Source organism: Anser anser, assembly GCF_964211835.1.
Source record: "Anser anser genome assembly, chromosome: 19".
Classification (NCBI taxonomy): Eukaryota; Metazoa; Chordata; class Aves; order Anseriformes; family Anatidae; genus Anser; species Anser anser.
The window spans coordinates 7,724,147-7,743,227 of NC_139740.1; the positions used below are offsets into that span (position 1 = coordinate 7,724,147).

At 56.9% G+C, this 19,081-nt stretch overlaps 1 protein-coding gene across 1 annotated transcript in view; it reads left to right on the forward strand.

Moving 5' to 3' along the window:
- The window catches only part of EVPL (envoplakin), a 24,037-nt gene continuing 4,956 nt past the window's right edge, over window positions 1-19,081 (forward strand). Inside the window, exons 1-20 of the mRNA XM_083805480.1 lie at window positions 1-832; window positions 6,444-6,543; window positions 7,018-7,172; window positions 7,796-7,919; window positions 8,562-8,687; window positions 8,967-9,005; window positions 9,689-9,850; window positions 10,448-10,555; window positions 11,228-11,323; window positions 11,775-11,900; window positions 12,820-12,966; window positions 13,106-13,260; window positions 14,527-14,624; window positions 15,342-15,523; window positions 16,270-16,448; window positions 16,886-17,024; window positions 17,616-17,809; window positions 17,921-18,071; window positions 18,499-18,582; window positions 18,671-18,781. Of these exons, the coding sequence (XP_083661606.1) occupies window positions 759-832; window positions 6,444-6,543; window positions 7,018-7,172; window positions 7,796-7,919; window positions 8,562-8,687; window positions 8,967-9,005; window positions 9,689-9,850; window positions 10,448-10,555; window positions 11,228-11,323; window positions 11,775-11,900; window positions 12,820-12,966; window positions 13,106-13,260; window positions 14,527-14,624; window positions 15,342-15,523; window positions 16,270-16,448; window positions 16,886-17,024; window positions 17,616-17,809; window positions 17,921-18,071; window positions 18,499-18,582; window positions 18,671-18,781 (2,550 nt within the window). The 5' untranslated portion in view covers window positions 1-758. The remainder of the gene's footprint in view (window positions 833-6,443; window positions 6,544-7,017; window positions 7,173-7,795; window positions 7,920-8,561; window positions 8,688-8,966; window positions 9,006-9,688; window positions 9,851-10,447; window positions 10,556-11,227; window positions 11,324-11,774; window positions 11,901-12,819; window positions 12,967-13,105; window positions 13,261-14,526; window positions 14,625-15,341; window positions 15,524-16,269; window positions 16,449-16,885; window positions 17,025-17,615; window positions 17,810-17,920; window positions 18,072-18,498; window positions 18,583-18,670; window positions 18,782-19,081) is intronic.

Here is a 19,081-nt window from a genome sequence, read left to right on the forward strand (position 1 = left end):
GGGAAGCGATGAGAGACCCCTGGCTTTTGCCTCTGCCCTTGGGTTGGTCTCGGGCTGCAGGAAATGGGGAAGAACAGCCCCAAACCTGCGCCAGCATCGTGGGTGGCGGGTGTTTATGTGGGTGCTGTGGTCCCCATCTGCTCCCGGCCCTTTTCTCCCCCATCCTCTGCCCTCCCTCCCTGCTCCTGCTCTGGGCAGTGTCCCTACTCCCTGGATTACAAGCGAGTATCGCATTCTGGGAGCTGGAGGTTCCCAAACCGATGCTGCTGCTTTGGAAAACTCTTGGTTGGCTGTCTGTAGTTCTGCTACAGCACCTCTGCTGCTTCTCCAGCATGTGAAATTGCTCGCATAAGATGTTTTAAACCATGTCAGTAGTCTCAGCCATCTCCCTCTAAGTCACGTTTCCAGACTTTTGCTCTGCAGAGGCCGCGCTCTCTGCCCCTCCGCTGGGAACTGCTGCACAGCTGGGGCCGTGAGTGCCGAAACGCTCTGCGAGCCAGGGCGAGGTCTCCCCGTTCTCCCTCTGGGGCTCTGCTCTTTCCACCCCAAACTGGTTTTTCGAGTCGATTTTTTTCCAGCGTGCCTCCATCTCCGCAGCTGCTCACCTGCGCTCGGGGAGGAGCCTCCCAGAAAGGGCTCTTTAGGGCTGCCGCCTTCCCCTGCTGAGCCTTGGCACTCCATCCCCGCAGAGCCCAGCAGGACGCCAGCGCCCGCCGCGCCGCCGCCGCCTCCGCGAGACCAGCCGGGACCTCGCCGACATGTTCAAGGGGGTGGGCAAAGGCTCCCCGAGCAGAAGCTCCCCCAGCAAAGGTTCCCCCGCCAAGCCGAGCAAGTAAGTGCAACCCCTTTTGTCTCTGAAAGCCGCCCTGTGAACCTGGAGTTGGGGACGAGGGGAGGGCTCTTGATGTCTACGAGCGCTTCGGAGCTTTTGGGATTTACCCCAAGACCGTCCCTCTTTGTGGAGCAGCCAGAAAGCCAGGGCTCTCTGGGGGCTGACTGTGTTTTCCTCAAATTTGGTGGGCTTCGTGCTCCAGCCCAGGTGCATCCGTGCACCCCTGGGATGCGCAGGGCCTGAGCATGAGCTTAGAGCACTGAGCAGGGAGGCGCAGAGCCCCTTTTTGGCAGGCAGGAGCAGCGAGAACAAGCACGACCTCGTTGTTTGGGTGGAGCAGGCTCGGCTCGATGGCGAGGCAGACGGACGCCTGGATCTGAGGTCCTGGGTTTGAGCCGTGCCTGTTGGGTGAGGCTGGTGGGGTGCTGCCCTGGGAAGGGCGCTCCCGGGACAGGGATGCTCGGGTGGGGATGGGCAAGGGACGGGTTTGCTGGTGCTGGTCTCATCCATCCTGGTGACAGGTGGGGTCTCTGCGGGCCAAGTCACTGAGGTGGCCTCGTTCAGACCAGGCTGAGGTAGCACCAAAAGGATCCGATGGCCACATCCTGCTCTGAGCAGACCTTGTAAGCTTTGGGGAGGGAGATGTGGGACCAGGAGGGGAGGAGATGCTGCCTGGGGAACTTCTAGAGCGTACTCATCCCTCCCTTGTGCTGCAGGTCCTAACTCGGGGTTATTTTCCACCTTCCTTCAGCAATTTTGCATTTCCCAGTGTCAGCAGACTAGTTCTGCAGGAATCCCAGGGTAAAAGGCCAGGAAAGCTGTGAAGGGGTGGCTCGGAGGAGAAGGAGGAGGGAGCCTGCAGGAAGAGGGGCCACTGGCACCAGCTGCCCGGGACGCTGCGGCTGCAGCCGCCTGGGTGGGTGCGGTGTGGTGCTGGCAGTGTGGGGTTTGTGGGGCCAAACCCAACATCAGCAAACAGCTGTGGAGGAGGGTGGTGGCTTGGTGCTGCTGGATGGGCAGGGACCTGGGGAAAAGGGGGCTTCTGGCAAAGGTTGAGGTTTCCTGGTGTGACCTGGAAGCTGGTGCCCCACAATTCTGCCCCAGTGGGGCTGAGCGCTCTCAAACTCGATGCAGAGGCAGGCCTGGGGCCTCTCAGAGCTCCAAGCCTCTTGTTTTCAGTCCGTCCAGTGCAATCCATCCACCTCCCCAGCCTATGCTGCTTGTCGGCTTCCTAAACCAGGCTGGGGATTTCTTGTGCAGCTTCGCTGGACAGCTCGCTGCAGTCCCCAGCGTGCCACTGGGGGCTTTGGGCCAGGTTCTCTCCCTGCATGGGCATCGCACCCTAGCAAAGTCCTGCACCTCTTCCTTGTGCAGGATGGAGGCTGGAGCCAGAGCAATTACCGAGCTGGTCGTGCTTGTTTTTGGAGGCACTGACCATCAGATGATGGCTAATTGGTTTGGCCACAGCCTGGGGCTCGGTCAGCACCATCCTGCCACCTTTAGCTGAGAAAATGAAGGTGGATGAGTTGTCTCAGGACCAGCACATGCTCTGCAGATGGCCCCAAGAAAACTTTGGTGGCCCATAGCTGCTCTTGGTGGCCCAGAGGCTCAGCAGCAGCCAAGGTTCCCTGCCTCCGGGACTCCCAATTTGCAGCTCCTGGCAGGGACCTCTGGAGCAGGACCTCGTCTCCGTCCTAGGGGCAGTGGTGCTGAGCTCCCGAGGCCCTCTGCTCGGTGGATGCATCCCGGGGAGCCCGTAGCCACCTCTGGTTTGTGCCCAGCCCTGGGAAGAGTCACACTGCAGGGCTGAAAGGGAAAATTCATGCATAGGTGGAACCGAATCAGATCTGGCTGGACTGGGTGCCTGGGTGTGATCTCTGCAAAGGCTCCGGGTGGGTGGCTTCGGAGGTGGCTGGCAAATTTTCTCCCAGGATGGCCGCTTCAGCCACCGCCTGCCTCTGCTTCTTCCTCTGCAGCCCAAAGCCGTGCAGTCCTGGGGGGGGAGCAGGGGCTTGGGGACCTCTCTGCTGTGACCAGATGGGGCTGGAGGGGTAGAGCGAGGACTTGTGCAAGTTGGGGAGCACAGCCCCAGCTCTGGGGTGTCGCTTGCAGCCCAAATCCCTTGGGAAGAAGGAGAGGAGGGGCAGGGTGCAGGGATGGGTGGGCGCCGTGGCCCCACCGACACGTCCTCTGCCCACTGAGGCACCGTCCCTTGCGTGCAGCTGGGCTGTCCGGGAGGCAGAAAGTGGTATGAGAAATGAAGCAATTAATAACGATAATGACGGTGCTCTGCCTCTTCCAGGCGGGAGATAGCCCTAGGGAGGAGGCCTGCCCTGGCTCCGCAGCGGGAGCTGTGTCCGCAGCGATCCCGGCAGGCCCGTGGCTGCGGCCGCCTACCACGCCTGGGCCCGCTGCGAGCACGGGGAGCTCGTGGCGCCTCGCATCCTGCCCCATGACAAGTTGTCTCCTTGTGGCCCAGGTTTCAGCATCTTCACTCTGAAATGTGGGCCTGGGCTGTGGTCAGCTCCCGTTGTGTGAGGGCTTCTTGGGATAGAAGGGCCTGGTACATGGGTTGGGAGGGACGGCCCCGAAGGACGGTGGCATGGCCCCACAGGATGGTGACAAGGCCCTGAAGGATGGTGACATGGCCTACGGGCTGCATGGGTGGATGGAAGAGGCTAGCTTTCCTCTCAGCGTAGCCTGTGGTTGAGACAGGAGGGTCTGTGGTGGTTTGGGCCCTTCTCCAAGCACGCACAGCCTCTTGAGGAACCCGCTTGGTCTCAGCTGAGGACGGCTGACTTGGCCAGGCATGCATTAGGTCTTCGCAGGCCACCAGGACAGCGTGCAGACACCCTGCTCCTCCCAGGACTTCTCCTCAGCTTCAGCACTCCCCAAACAACCAGCCTGCCCTCCTGTGGGCCCTGAGGTTGTTCAGCTGCTTGCAGGCTGGAGATCCAGCCCAGCCGCTGGCTGAAGGCTCTCAGCTTCCTCCTCCTCCAGGCTTCCTTGGTGGGCACAGGCATCTCCCGGACACGTAGAGGAGACCCCTGTCCTGCTGAGGTGATGCTCTCTGGGGAGCATCGCTTCCTCCCTGAAGGTCGGGTTATTTCTAAGAACGGCCTCGTGTCTAACCTCGAGTGCACCACGCAGAGCCAAGGCTGGGGTGGGCACAGCTGAGCCCCTGCTGCTTCGGGACCAGTAGGAGACGCATTGTTCCCACCCTATGACCAGGAGGTTGTTGAGGTCTTTCCAGTCTGTAGTTTTGCTGTGGCTTGGTCTAAACCAAGCTGCTCCGTGCATTTATCCTTGTGATCTGAGGGATGGGGCGTCCCAGCGTGTCCGCCGGCCAGGGAGGGTGTACAGGTAGGAAAAGGCTTTGTTGGGCATCTCCCCTCTGCAGGAAGGCTGCAGCCTCGCTTCTCCCTGCTCCGAGAGGCACAGAGGCATCGATCCGGGGTCCTGTCACAACGGGGATCAATGTGGGCACCCCAGGTGGGAGCTGAATTCACCCGGGTGTCTCGGGGCACGCTGGAGAGAGGCGCCCGTCCCCCGGGCTGGCAGCCAGCCCGTGACTCAGTCGCTCCTCCCTGCGCGGAGTCTGGGCAGGAAACCTGGGTGGTGCTCGAGTATTTGCTCATGGGACACCACCTCATTCCAGGCGTGTCGGGGATGAGTGGGATGTTGTGTAAGCTCCTGGGGAGGGGGGAACCTCCTGGTGCCCCAGCCGGCCGTGTGCTCAGGCTCACAGGCACTGAGCCCTGCTCCGTGCTGCTCCCAGCCACCCTCTTGTGTGGTTTGCGCCAAAAGCACTGCAGCTTGCCCCAGAAAACCCATCCGTGGGCCACAGATAGGGTGGGAAGGATGTTTAAGGGATGGAGAAGATGGGTTGCAGCGAGCAGTGATGCTTTGCAGGTGATGAATGTCCTATTTGGGCTGTCTCCACTGGGATTAGACCCCGTGCAGGAGGGCACTGCCGGAGCAAGGCACCCTGTGCGCTTTGCAGGCAGAGAGGCTGGGGCACGGCCGGCTGACGCTGCCAGCCCAAAGCTCCCGAGGGAGCTGGAAGCTGCTGTGTCTCAGGCCCACGCCGCCCTCTTGGGCAATCGCAAACAAGGGAGGAGCTGGAGAAAGGGGAGAGGAGGATGCTGAGAGCAGGAGTGCTGGGCTGCGCCTCCCTGGAGCTGCACGGGCTCGGCTACGGTCAGTGTGGGCTGTGACTTAGACACCAGCCTGGCTGGACGCAACTATAACATTAACGGGCACTTTGTCATCACTCGAGGCTGTAATAAGTGAACGTCCAGCATCTGCTCTCACCTTGGGTATGAACCACGGAATGGCTGGAGCCTGCTGGGGCCGTTAAGGGCAAAGCTTCACTTGGCTGGGTGCAGGGACTGCGAAGGAAACGAGCTGGCTGGAGGGCAGATGTGGGTGGCTCCGCAGTAGGACAGCGCCTCTCTCCTACCTTCCTCCTCCTCAAAAGACGTGAGCTAGGTTGTACCAGCTGGTCCTGAAGAAGTGTCCCCCTACTCTCATCTGGTCCCATTGTTGCTGCTCCAATTCTTTCGCTCAGGTCTCAGATGACAGCAGGTAACCGAACTCAGCCTCCGCTGACCTTAGTCACTCATGGGCCTAAGCCCCTGGATGATGCTATCGGTCCGCACCCCTGCTCGCCCACATCCTGGCAGCTCTGCACCTCCCTGCCTGGAGGCCAGGGCCAGCTCCATCCCCAAGGGCAGCGCTATCAGAAGCCACAGGACACGAGGACAAAGGTGGCACCGAGCCTTGTGCTTCCTTGTCCGCGGGGAGCTTTAGGGCTGCAGCTACGTGGCTGGGAACCACCCCATGCCCTGCTGGGGGCTCTGGATCCAGCCGTTTTGGCAGGGCTCTGGGTGCTTATTCACAGTAAAGGTGATGGATTGTGGTACCGTGTGATGGCATTGACGTGAGAGACAACAGGGGATGGTCCCCGGGACCTCCAGTGAACCTCCGCTGGGGTGTAAGAGGGCTGTACTTGTGCTACAGCCTTAGGAAACTTGTTCCCAAGCCCAGAAAGCAAAGTGACTGCAGCAGCTGACGCAGTGCCCAGAGGGGCTCGTAGCCTGTGCTGCAGCTCCTTGCCCACCATGTCCCCATCCTGGGGGGCGCTGGGCTCCGCAGCACCACATGGGGCCGAAACGCAGAGCACTTTGCAGCTCCGGGCCAGGCTGAAGGACCGTCTTGCCTACCTCTGCCAGCTGCCAAGGGCGGCCAAGCAGAGCAGTGCCTCCAAGCAGGGCAGGCACGTCATGCTGCCTCTGCGGGGTGCTCTCCCGGCCTCCAGCTGTCTGCAGCGCCAGGTCTCCCCAAGCCAGATGTGGTGTCGGTGCTTTTGGGAGCCCTCCAGGGTTTTCTTTTTTCTTTTTTTTTTTTTTTTTTTCCCCTTCCCTCCACTGCTTTTTGAATCCTCCCAAGCTCTGGAGCATCTGCAGTGTCCTGCAGCAAGGAGCCGTGCTGTGCAAAAATCCACCACCTACCTGCTGTGAACGCACCGCTGTTATCAGGCCCTGGGCAGTGATGAAGGGGGGTGAGACTTGCCCTCGCCCACTCTCTGCTTCGCTGCTCCCACCCTCAGGTCCTCCACAAATGATCTGGCCGTGCTCATCACCCGCATGCAGACAAACGCCGACCAGGTGGAGAAGGACATCCTGGAGACACAGGCCAGGCTCACGCAGGTGAGCTGTGGCGGAGGGAAGGTGCAAGGCTTTGCCTAGAGATGCAGCGCCTAGAATAACAGATGAGGTGTCTGCTCTGCGCATCAGCTTGCTGGAGCAGGGCTGGGGGCTGACCCGGGGCTGGGGAGGAACCAGGCACCCTGCAGAGCCTCCCAGCCCCTAGGGCTGCATGCCAGGGCCTCCAAAATGTTACCCTTGGTGCGCTACGCTCAGCGCCTCGGGGGGCTGCACCACCTACATCTGCAGTGCCACGTCCCAGCCTGGTGGCTCCCAGCAGCCCCACGAGGGCAGCCAGCCTGTCCCATGCTGGTCCCTGGCTGGGAGGGATGCTGAAGCTTGGCTGGATGCATGCTCCCCAGCCATCCCTTTGCACTGGGTTCCTCCGTGGTCAGCGTGCTGAGCATCGAGGCCGTCCGTGTTGTGAGGTCTCTGTGGTCCAAGGCTTTTTTTTCCTCTGTCTTCCCTGGTCCCCAGGATGTCAGCAATCAGCAGAAGAATAAGGCCTTTGAGTTCCAGGCGGAGAATGCCAGGAATCTGAAGGAGGCGGAGACCCTGCTGAAGGACCTCTTCCTGGACGTGGACCGTGCCAAGCGGCTGAAGCACCCTCAGGCTAATGAGATAGAGAAAGAGTGAGTGCAGAGTGGGAGCTGATGGGATCGGGAGCCCCCATCCCAGAGCTGGGATCTAAGCTGAGCTCCGGTCAATGCCACGAAAAGGCAGAGCTTCACCCATCAGCCTTAAAATTGGGTTTTTGCCAGCATGTTGTAAAGATGGTGTGTGCCGTGGCTGCCAGAGCCATCTCCCAGGAGACCCCCGCTCTTGTCAGGGAGCTCTTGTAAAAGCTGCCAGAAAAATGCAGAGCTAAAAGGCGGCCCCGCTCCCAGGCTCCCCACGCCCAAGGCAAATCCCTGTTTCCTCTGCCTCTCGTGAAATTGAGACCTGTTCTCGGGCAAGCAGAGAAAATCAGAGGTGGGTGTTCAGGTGTGAGATCTTCAGCTGGCGCCTGGGGCTTGGCTCCCCTTCTCTCTCCAGCCCCTCTAGGTGGAAATCGGGAGGGGAGAATTATTTCCTAGCTGGGAAGGGACAGCCCTGACCTGCTCGCAGCTCTTCCCAGCTTTCTCCTGGGTTGTAATTCCTGGGTGATGGAGAACCCCAGGGCAAGTGCCTCCGCTGCTGAAGGAGGCCAATGGCATGAAGGGACAACAAAGTAGCCTGGGTTTTATGGGTGAAATCTGCCTTTTGTCCTCGGCAGCATCCAGCAGCTCCACGACCGCACGACGCAGCTGTGTGCGGAGTACCGGGCCCTCTACGAGAAGCTGAACATCCCTGACGTGGGGCCCAGGGTGGACTGGGCGAAGATCCTGGACCAAAAGATGGTAACAGCGGCTGTTTTTTTACGTGTTTCTCCCAACTCCTACAAGGCCAGACATTGCCTTTAGGGCTCTGCCAGCCATCGTATGCCCAGTGTCATGCAGGAACGGTGTGGGTCGGTGGTGGAGCTAACTCAGTTGAGCTGGGAGGAGGAAGGGCTCTCCTTCCACGTCTTAAAAGCCTCAGGAAGACCTTCTGCACTGACCCACTGAGATTAAGAGCTACCAGAGGAGAATTAAGTAGAGATGCCACAATAAAAGGATGGAGAAGGTGACGTCTCCAAGGACTTCACAGCCGTACATCATTGGGTTTCACGCTGCAAGGTCTTGTGTATGAAGTGCCCAGTTTGGAGTCAATTTAGATTCCTTTGAAAACCGGATGGTAATTAAGCACACCCACTGCACATCACCATGGGAAGTGGCTGGTTTAGCTTAGACTTGTACGATGGGGTATATGGCCTGGTTATCTCTGCCCCTCTGTATGGCTGGGGAAGTGGCAGCCCGCAGCAATCATGGCAAACAGCAACAAGATCCCCTCCCTTCCTCCTGGGGTGGTATCAGATCTTTCCTAACCTGCCAGCACGTACTGTGGTTTCTCCCTAAAATATGGTATTTTGCTTTAGTCTCTGCCTAACTCCTTTTGCACAGAAACAAGTCAGCGCGGGACAGTACGGCCCTGGCATATCGGAGCTGGAAAAGCAAATAGCTGAGCACAACATCCTCCAGAAGGAGATCGAAGCCTATGGCCTCCAGATCAAGAACATCCGCTGCGGGGTAAGGCACCTCTCCGACTTCCCCTTGTCCTGTCTGCTTCACAGGGACCCCTGCCCCTGCATCCCACGTGCTCCTTCCCATGGTGAACATCCACCCTCCTTCTGCAGGGGGCATGGGGAGACCTGAGCTCAGGCAGAGCCAGGCAGGTGGTTCCTGTACGATTTCTAAAGCACCTTCCATAAATCAGTTTGACAACATCTATCACTGCTGGTGTTTTGGTAACAGTTTTTTTCTATTATTATTTTTTCCCCTCTTGGTTTTGCCTGTGTAATAACCCAGGATGTGGCAGATTTGAAGAGCCAATACAAGGACTTGCTGGTAAGCTTCTCGGTGGTTTTCTGGGGTCACACAGCAAAGTAATTCCTTTCCTAGTGGGCAGGGAATGCCCAGGTCAGGGCAGGAGCTACCTTTGGTGTTGCACAGTGAAGTCATGTCCCTCATTTTCTTTCCCCATCTCCTCCCCACCTTGGACTGGGTGCAAGCTGAGAACAGGGGCACGCTGTGGGTGAGGTCTGCGCCTCTTCCCTTTGTGGGTCATTGGTCTGGGAGGTGCCTCTGCAGAAAACCCCGTCCCAGCCCGCAGGATGTTCCTGTGGGATTGCAAATGTTGAGGCTTGCGCTGATCCTTAACAAGGACTGCAGAGAGGAAATGACCAACTGGAACAAAGGAGGTGGCCAGGAAGAAGGTGCTGGGTTTAGCCAGCTGGGTCCCTAAGTTCAGTGCTGAAGAACACCTTTGGTGAGAAATACAGCAGAGCTGGGCCTGCTTTCAGACTGCCTGAGGCATCAGCCCACACCTGAGAGTCTGGTTAGACAAACACATCCTGTTTGTGAGGCAGGGAAAGGCCCCATCAGATAAGAACGAGTGGCAGCAATGTCTCACCCAGGTCTCTGGGAATCTCCTAGGGGGTAGCAGGGCGAGCAGGGTCCTGGGGAGCAGGAGGGGAAGGGGCTCTGCGGCCTGAACACCAACACCTTCTCTTTCCTCTGTGCACGGGCAGAAAGCTTCCATCTGGCGCGGGCAGAGCCTGGGCAGCCTGTACCACCACCTCCAGGGCTGCACCAAGGAGCTGGGCTACCTCACGGAGCAGCAGACCAGGATCCTGAAGCAGGACTGGAGCGACCAAATGATGGACGTCCAGAGCGTGCGGCGGGAGTACGAGGTGAGCTCCTGGGGACAGCAGCTGTCACGGGCTGGCCAAGCCTGGTGTGCAAGCTTTGCAGGATGGATCCCAGCATCCTGGAGGTCACCACCAGCCTGGAGCCTGGTGGCACAGGAGTGGAGGCAGAAGAGATGCTCTGGGAGGAACCAGGGTTTGGGATGAGCCACGCAGTGCGTCCCCTCCTGTCCCCTGAGCTGGCACATGGGATCATACAGGAGAGTGCTGTCTGATGTTGGGTGCAGAGCTGTCAGTGGTCAGAGGGGAGGGAGAGGTCTGGCATCGTGTCAGCCTTGGTGTCCAAAGTACAACACCCAGTGACTGCTTTCTGCCGGGACCAGGAAGAACTGAGAGTTAATTGCCTAGGAAAATGCACTTTGAACAAATGCCCTGATGCTTCCATAGGCCCAAGCGTGCCTAATTTGTTTTAGTTATGCTTAGCACCTTCCTATTAAAAAAAAAAAAAAAAAAAAAGACAAACCAAAACAGATGTCTATGCTTTGGGAGCCTGTTCTCTGCTGCGTGGGGTTTGGAGGCCCAGGAGGCTGCTCCGCGCTCCCTGCGTGCTCCCGCTGTCATGAAGTGTCTCTTCCCCTTTAGGATTTCAAGTCCAAAGAGCTGCTCAGCCAGGAGGAGTTTGTGAACAACCTTCAGGATGATGGGGACAGAATGATTGAACTAAAGCACCCAGCTGTCAAACCTATCCAGGTGGGGAAAGGGGTTGGGGGATTCCCTAGAAGAGAACAAGAATGCTTTACATAATCTGTGCTCCAAGAGCCAGGGGATGGGTTGGAGGAGACCTCTTCACGTCTTCTGCAGAGCTGCTATGTTACACTTTTCCCCACATTGTACCAACTGTACTGCAGCACCCCTCTGTCTGCTTTGGCCCCATGGGGAGGTTGGGGGCAGTGCGGGGTCTTCACCCCCTTCAGAAACCTCCAAGGCACGGTGGCTGACGTCTGTGTGCTGGGGCCTGTCAGCTCCTGGGCTGGTGCGCAGATATGTGGTCAAATGCAGCCACGTTCACCCTGCAAAACTCATGGTGTGATGTGGCATGAGATCTCCCAGGTGAAACCAGCTCCTGGCCTCCAAGGTTGTGCTCCCAGGGCTGCAGACACCGTGGGCAGCCGAGGCGGACTCGCGACCCCCTGCACCAGAAACCCCTTGAGAAATGGTGGCTGCTGTGTGGGAGCCAGGTCCTTGAGGAGCAGTGCCCTTGCTCAGATTCAGGATCAGGCGATGCCTGGGAATAGCTCTGCCTCTGCTCAACAGCGGTCTTTACCCCTCCTCTGACCTCTGGGACTCCTGGGGAAAGGAGGCCAGGGGTAAGGTAGGTGGGACCAGCTGGAGCCCACTGAGTTGTGCTCTGTCCCACCGCAGGCTCACCAGGAAGCCTTGAAGAACGAGTGGCAGAATTTTCTGAATCTCTGCATTTGCCAGGAGAGCCAGCTGAAGAGCGTGGAGAACTATAAGAAGGTAAAAAGCAGTGAGGAGACCGTGGGGCTTGCACGGTCAGGCCAGAGTGGGCAGGCTGTGCATGGGAACAGAGCCAGCAAAAGGATTAATATGGGATCCTTTGCTTTGTCAGGGTATTTTATTTGCACCTGGTCAGGGTATTCTGGGGAAATGCCTCTCAAAACATGGTCCTTCAGTGAACGACTGGCTCCCAGCCCTGCTGCTGGGACCAGTTGGTGCGCTGGCTCGGAGGTGCAGGGGAGGGTTTGCTCACTGTTGTTACCTGGTACGTGTCTGCTGACAGGGATTATTTCTGTGGTGCAGTCCTTGTCCAAGGTCACGCTCTGAGGTGGTCTGTAGGGTTTTGTGAGCCCCAGGTTGTGGGAGAGTGGCTGGGAACTGAGGCACGCCACCAGACCTGGACACACTAATGTCCTCCCACCTCTAACCATTTTCCTACCCGTGTCTCCAGTTCCAGGATGACGCTGAGGCCGTGAGCCTCTCCCTGACGAAGATGAACTCTGACCTGGACACCAAATACAGCAAGTTCAACAAGGACAGCCCTGGAGTGGTGTCGGACCTGCTGCTCCAGCTGGAGGTGAGGTCTTCGGGGCTGGTGGCACCAGCCAGGCCTGGGGGACCTTGGGTCTCAGGCACAGATCAACCCTCACAGCCGTGCTGGTAAATAAGTGTGGGGAAGGGGAAGAGGTGTGTAAATAACCCCCCTGGGACAGCTCGTCCTGCCTCTGTGCCAAGAGGGGAAGGCCCATGGCAATACTGTGCTGGATCCTTGTGGCCCCAGAAGGGCCTCGCTGCTCCTGTGGTGGGGCAGTGACCCCTGGGGAGGCAGTCTCCATCAGGGACACGTATCCAAGCCCCAGGGCACTGTCAGAGTACAGGAGAAGCACAGGGAGGAGCTGTGTTGTCCTAAACGTGAGGTATTTGGGTTAGAGGGCCTGCAGAGTGTGAGCTGCTGGCACCCAAGCAGCAGGGAGAGGTCCTGCCATCTCCTCAGCTCTGCCGTGAGTCAAGAGCGAGGAGGGAATAGAGAAATCTGACCTCGGGGGTGAGATACAGGTTGGGAAGGAACATTTGCCTGGGAGAGAGGGAAGGGACGTATTCGGTGCGGTGTCTTCCCATGCGTTTCACTGCCAGGAGGTGCCGGGATCTCGGTAACTTCTGACACTGGAATGCAGCCACCTCTTGGCAGGTCTCTGCTCCTCATCTGAGAAGGAAAATCTTCCCCGGGAGATTTAATATGACACTGTGGGATCACCTAAGGTTAACTCAGGCTGTCCTTTCAAGGGCAGATCTCCTGTGAGAGAAGAAAACAGAGGAGAGTGTTAGTAACAGAGGGAGAGGAAGGGACACAGGTCAAGAACAGAGAAACTCCTGACTCCACCCTAGGAATGACAGCACAAGGACAGACAACTGGCCCCAAAGTACCCATGGCAGTGTAATCCCCTTTCTCCTCATCCAAGCCTGATTATAACCACTGTCTTCCCTGCTTTGTCTAGAATGAGGAGAAGGCAGTGAAGCAGGCAGAGAAGAGCATCGCTGACCTGAAGAGGAGGAGCAAAGAGATCAGCCCGCTGAAACTGCGCAGGATGCATCCCTCCCAGCCCCTCTCCTTGGACACGCTGTGTGACTGGGATGCTGGGGAGGTGAGGGCTTGGCTAGCGGTACCCTCCGAAGTGTCAGGCAACTGGATTCTTCTCTGAGTGCTCCAGATCTTCCTTCCATGGCGGGAGGTCCTGGGCTAGCACTGGAAAGCCAAGCCTTCGGGTTTTGTGTCTGTCCCAGGTGCAGCTGACCAGAGGTGACAAGTACATTCTGAAGGACAACAGCAACCCCGAGATGTGGGTGGTGCAGAGCAGCACTGGCGTGGTCCAGGAGGCACCTTCTGCTTGCTTCTCCATCCCTCCACCAGACCCTGAGTCCATTGACAAGGTCAACAGGTGAGTCTGCCGTGGAGAGCCTGACCCAGAGAGACATTCAGGCTTGCTCCTCGGTCCTCGCCATCCCCTGACTGCCTAAACTGCAGAGATATAGTAGCTGGGAACAGAGCCATTGATCAGCTCGTATGAAACACCACCTGGCTGTCCTGTTGCTGAGGGCTTGTTCCCTAAGCCCCACTGTCTTGTCCAGTTTCCTGCCATCCTGCGTCAGCATTGCACACCGTACGGATCTTGCTGTCAAAGAGCTTTCTGGCAGACAGGCCTGATTTCTTCACCCAAACATGTGACTTGCATAGGTTTGACTAAATTCATTGCAGAATCAGTCTGGAGCTTGGGACTTGCCAAACAGGACGGAATTATCTGTGCTATCTCCTCTCCGCCAGCCCCAGCTGGAGACTGGAAAACATTCCTCGAACCACTGTGCACTTTGCTGCCTGTTTGCTCAGTCGGTTTCTGAGGTTCCCACAGACGGGGGGGGGGATAATGCAGTGAGCTTTTGGCATTCCATTTTTATCATGTCCCCAGGTGCTTAGATAAACCAGCACTGCTTATGTGCTGCCAAAACTCTGCCCACAGCCTGAATCCAGCATCACTGGGCATGCCCGTGATGGGAGTTTAGTTCCCAAGTCATGCAGGCATGATTATTGCGTTGTGCTGCTCTTGCTGAGCAAAAATCCCTCTTCACACATCCCACGTTACTGATTTTTTTTGTTTTTATGGACTTCATGCATGTTCATGTTTTAAAACAGAAAAGGAGAACTTTGTAATATCCTCCTAGCTATCAGCTCTGCAGGTATTGTCCCGAAGCTCCTGTCCTTTTCAGGCTGCATCTGGCACCTTGCTTTATTTCCCAGTGTTTACTTCTCTTCCTGCAAAAAAAACATTTGTCTTTGTCTTATTTCCCAGCCTCGGTCCCTCTGCATGGAGTTCTGCAGGGGCTCATCTGACCACAGCTAGGCGAGACTCGGACTTCCAGATCAGCAGCCACAGAAGCAGCTCCTGTGCTTGCTTCCTGCAAAGCACTGCAGTGGAGTGAACTACATTTCCAGCTTTGTTAGCTTCTGGCGAGAGCTGGGAAACACTGGCTCTGCTGGGAGAAATTAGCTAATCAAACCAACTCTTGTTGCTTTCCCCTTTCTTGAGGGGTCTCTCTGAGCTGCAAAAGGCTGCGAGCTCCCACACTGCGCCGGGTCAGGCTCTGCTGGGGCTTGCCCCGTGCTGTGGTTTCCCAAGCTGCCGGCTGATGTGGATTCTTCTTGCTCGCAGGCTGGAAGGGGAGCTGAGTGCAGTGAAGCAGAAGCGAGCAGCAGCTCAGAGCACCCTGAGACGCAGCCACAAGGAGACGGTGCAGCCCAGCCAGCAGGGTACGTCTGCTCGTGGGTCGAGCCCGCTGCAGAGCTGGCTGGCAGCCTGCGGGTCGGCGTTAGGATGCCTTACATCCTGAAGAGAGCAGGGAAGGGGTAATCCAAGTCGTGATGCTGCCAAGGGCTCACTGCCTGGTCTTGAGGAATTCACTTCAGCTCCCTGCTGCTGTTCTCAAACACCTGGGATAGGTGGGGATGTGCCTATCCAGAAGCCTTAATTAAATCTTTGGGGTCTGGGTCTTTTCACTAGCTGGGGGTGTGCAATAAGGAGGTAGCAGTGGCTGAATCCCAACCCCTGGGAGCTGTGTTATTCCTACAGCTGCGAATCCAAAGCTCCCACTGAAGGGACTGTGTCTGCATGGCAGCACGTGACCATCCTTGTCCCTGCCTTGGACACGAGCTCTGGCTGGTCAGTGCAGAGGGAAAGCTGTTTTCCCAAGCCTTTACCACAGGTAGACACACACATCTGCATCATGCTGTGTGAGTTAGAAAAGTTAACTGAATAATTTATGGCTGCGTAAACCCCCGCTCTCAGGATAAGCCCCTGTGTGTTTCAGAGCTGCAGCCCACGCAGGGCAGAGCTTTGCAGCAGGGCTGTCAGAAGAAGTCGCTGGAGCTTTGGGGATCATGCTTGGGAGAGCTCAGGGAAAAGGGCTGTGTACCAAGACTGGGCTGGCAGATGAGAAAAGGGACTTAACCCAAGCGCTCTCTCACTAGCTCTGCCCAGGAGCCCCCCGGTAGTCCAGGATGATCCCCAAGCTGATCAGCTTCTCGGTAGCCTGGATCGTGTGGGCAAGGACCTGGTCCAGGTGGAGAAGGAGGTCCTGAACCGAGTGAGGTCTCCAGTGAGCTACAGCGACCCCACAGACGACCTTGCCAGGAGGATCAAACACCAGCAGGTGGGCGCTGCAGCAGGCAGGCTGGAGCAGGATGAGTATGGTAGCACCGTAACTGGTACCCAGAACAGAGCTGACAGGGGAATTACACAGCTGGTGCTTTGGGGGAGAAAACCTTGCTGCTGTTGCAGGAGTTTTGGGCTGGCTTGAGCCCTTGGAGTGGGGCTGGTTAAGGCAGACCCTAGAGGAATGCGGCCCTTTCCCTTGGCTCAGCTCTGAAGCAGGATGTCCCATTCGTGTCAGAGCAGTGGACCCAGACAGTCTTGGGAAGTTCCCAACCTTGCCATGGGGATGCTGTCACCACCACTCTCGAGTCTGTAGCATGAAAGACAACGGGATAGAAGGAATTAATCCAAGGGCTGGCTTTGGTTCCCCTGATGGCGAATACAGCCTGGTAGATGTGAAGGGCACAGGAAAAGACACAGTGCCCTGGAGCCCCCTTCCTTTTCTCTGGGAGAAGCTCTGTTCTGTAGTAGTTCAATGTATTGCATCTTCGTCCATGGGTATTTACCTGTCCCTGGCAGAAGGATGGGCTCAGGCAGGTAGCTCTTCCATCTTTCTTCCGCACACCCTGCCATTGCCAGACAGCCACCGTCTGGCTGGGGCTGTGCCCCGAGGGACGGCACCTCATGAGAGGGCTCTACCGCACCCTTAGCCCCACAGCAAAATCCACCCCTGAGGGAGACACCTTTTCGCAACAGCCCTGTTATGACTACGTTGGGTGACTCTGCTCCCATCTGATGTGCCAGGAAACAACAAAGAAACTTGAGACCCTGGGGGCAGCCAAGGATGCCTTGCAGAAGGAGTGTGAGAGCTTCCTTTCCAAGAAACCCACCAGCACCTCGGCCTCCCAGCTGCCTGTTACGCTGAATGCCCTCAGGAGCAAGTACAGCGATGTCAATATGCTCTCCAGCCTGTACAACGAGAAGTGAGTGGCGGTGGCAAGGCCTGGTGGGGATGAGGGGAACAAGATGGCACGCAGATGTGTCAACACAAGGCCTTGAGAGAAAATGCACGTGGTCTGTGTGGGCATTGGCTGTGGCCTATCCAGCCCAGGGGAGGCTGGGAAGCTTCCATCCATCATCAGAGGCATCCCCACAGGATTTTCTGCGTGTAATGTGTGGTCGGTCCCCCCCAGGCATGGAACGCCCACCGCAACGGGTGCGTGTCCCAGCCCTGCTGTGTGCAGGGAAGTGCAACGCGTCTGTGTGGGCAGCAGAGTGGGGTTGTGAGTGCATATTGCTTGTTCCCTGCCATGCTGCAGGAGCTTAGTCGGTAAATAAGCTTAAACCTGCGGAATCAGAGAGAAGAGGGAAAGAAAGGGGTCTTCTGCAGCTAACCTTGTGTCGTTTTTCCCTTCCCCAGGGCTAAGGCTGCCCTGAACCTGGAGACTCAGATTGAGAACACAGACAAGATCATCAGCACGTTTGAGGCCAAGCTGGCTCAGGATAGCATCATTCCTGCGTCCCCCAATGCCCTGCAGGATCGGGCCAATGACCTGCAGGTAGGGGAACGTCGGGCTCTTTGTTAGGGAGGGGAGATTGGTGAGCCCTGCTAGCACTTGTGGGGAGAGCTGGGCTTTGAGCACTCTGAGGCACTGGTGACGGAGCCCTTCTAAGGATTTATTCCTGGAAGGCTCTGTGTTGGTTTTGTACGCTGACCTACACTCACTTCCACTGCAGAATGCTCTGTCCCTCCCAGACTACATTTGTGGTCCTTAAAATCCACTACGCACCCCTTAGCTTCTAACCTGCCTGCCCTTTCTTCTGTGTGTCGTCCATTGCTTTGCCCTGTATCCATCCTGCTCCTTTCCTGCTCCCAAGCTCCCTGCTCCATCGTTAGCTCTCACCCTTGACTTGCAGTGACCCTTTTTTGTCTTCCCCAAAACTTCTCCCTTCTGCTCCATGCTCCATCCAACCCACCTTGCTTCCCACCTTCTTTGCTGTCTAAGCCTCATTTCTCCATCTCTTCCATGTTGTGTGTGTGTCTTGGAGAGTCTGGCTAGCCCCCAGGTGCTGCACGCTTAGGGATGGTGCTAAGGAGGTGTTTGGGGCACTGACTGGTGCAAACCTGGAGGCATCTCGTTCCCCTGCAGAAGATGAAGCGAGACCTGGTGGCCCAAGAGGAGTGTGTGCTGAAGCTCAACCGGGGGCTGAAGGACGCTGAGCACAGCTGCAGCGCCGTGCAGAACAACTTCCAGGAGTACTGCCCTGACCTGCCCCGGCAGAAGCGGGAGGTGCAGCTCCTCAACGATCGCTACCACGCCGTGGCAGACCAGCTGGACCAGCGGTGAGGAACATCACCATTGGTGGTGAAATTCACCGTGGTGTCTTTTTAGGAACTTGCACATTAATCTTTAACCTTGCCCTTAATGTTCCTGTTCACCTCTGTGCCGTGCAGAGAGAAGACCCTCAGAAATATCAGCCTCACCTACCAGCAGTTCCAAAACTCCAATGAGAACCTGATGTTCTGGATGAACAACCTACCCAAACACCAAGTGAAGACCACGGATGGGCCAAGCCAGATCAATTACAAGCTGCAGGCACAGAAGGTGTGTTCCAGGGCAAGCACCCCAACCTGTAACATTACAAGCACGGGAGGAGTTTGCTTTTGTGAATGGCACGCCAAGTGGTACCAACCAGCTCCTCGCTGTGTGCTGCACCTGCCCCAGAGCTGGAAAAAGGAGACAATGGCTTGCAGCACACGGATGATTTATCTTGCCCAGCTGTGTTCATCTACAGAGCTGGTGTTCTCATCTGTGGTAGTCACCGCAAGGTTGATACCCCCTGCACAGAGAGGGCACACTCAGCTCCTGAAAGATAGCATCTGAAATGCTACCTAGGGCTGCGATGTTGCACCCAGGCCCTGCATCTTTCTCTCCTTGAGCAGATCCTAAGCTGACTAGCTCAGGTGATGAGATGTGGGGGTCTCTGGCTGCTATTCCAACCTGTTCTTAACATCACGCATCTCTCCTGCAGAGGCTGGTGGAGGAAATCGAAAGCAAGGAGCCTGAGAAGAACACAGTGGTCAGACAGTCCCGGAACGTGCAGTCCACGCTCAATGTATGGTTGGGTTTTCCCGTGTAACACTCCCTTATCGTCATCTCACCTGAGAGATCCCAGCTGATTCTTCTGTTTCTGCTCTGAACAGGACTATGAACTCCAAGCAGGCAAATACAGCTCTTCTCTGGACCCTACCCTGACAGACTTTGCTGCAAAGAGGCTGCGTGTAACCCCACTGCAAGAAAGCATCCAGGCCCAGGTAAAATGTTAAGATAAAGGCACGGAAAATATTTTCTAGCTCATTACCTAAGCCCTGTGTGCTCTTCAAGGCCTTAATCCACTCTTACAGCCGCAGTTGATCATTATTCTAAGCCCAAGGACAAATGTCATCAGCGATTTCTTTGTCTATGGGGCAAAGCAGCAAGTGAGATCAGGAATTAGGAATGTTTCTGGTACCTTTGGCTGAGGTTGCCGATGATGCCTTCTTAATATATTGTGCATGAAGATAAATGTTACAGTGTAGGTGTGTGGGCTTGCACAGGCGTCTCTCGATGAACAC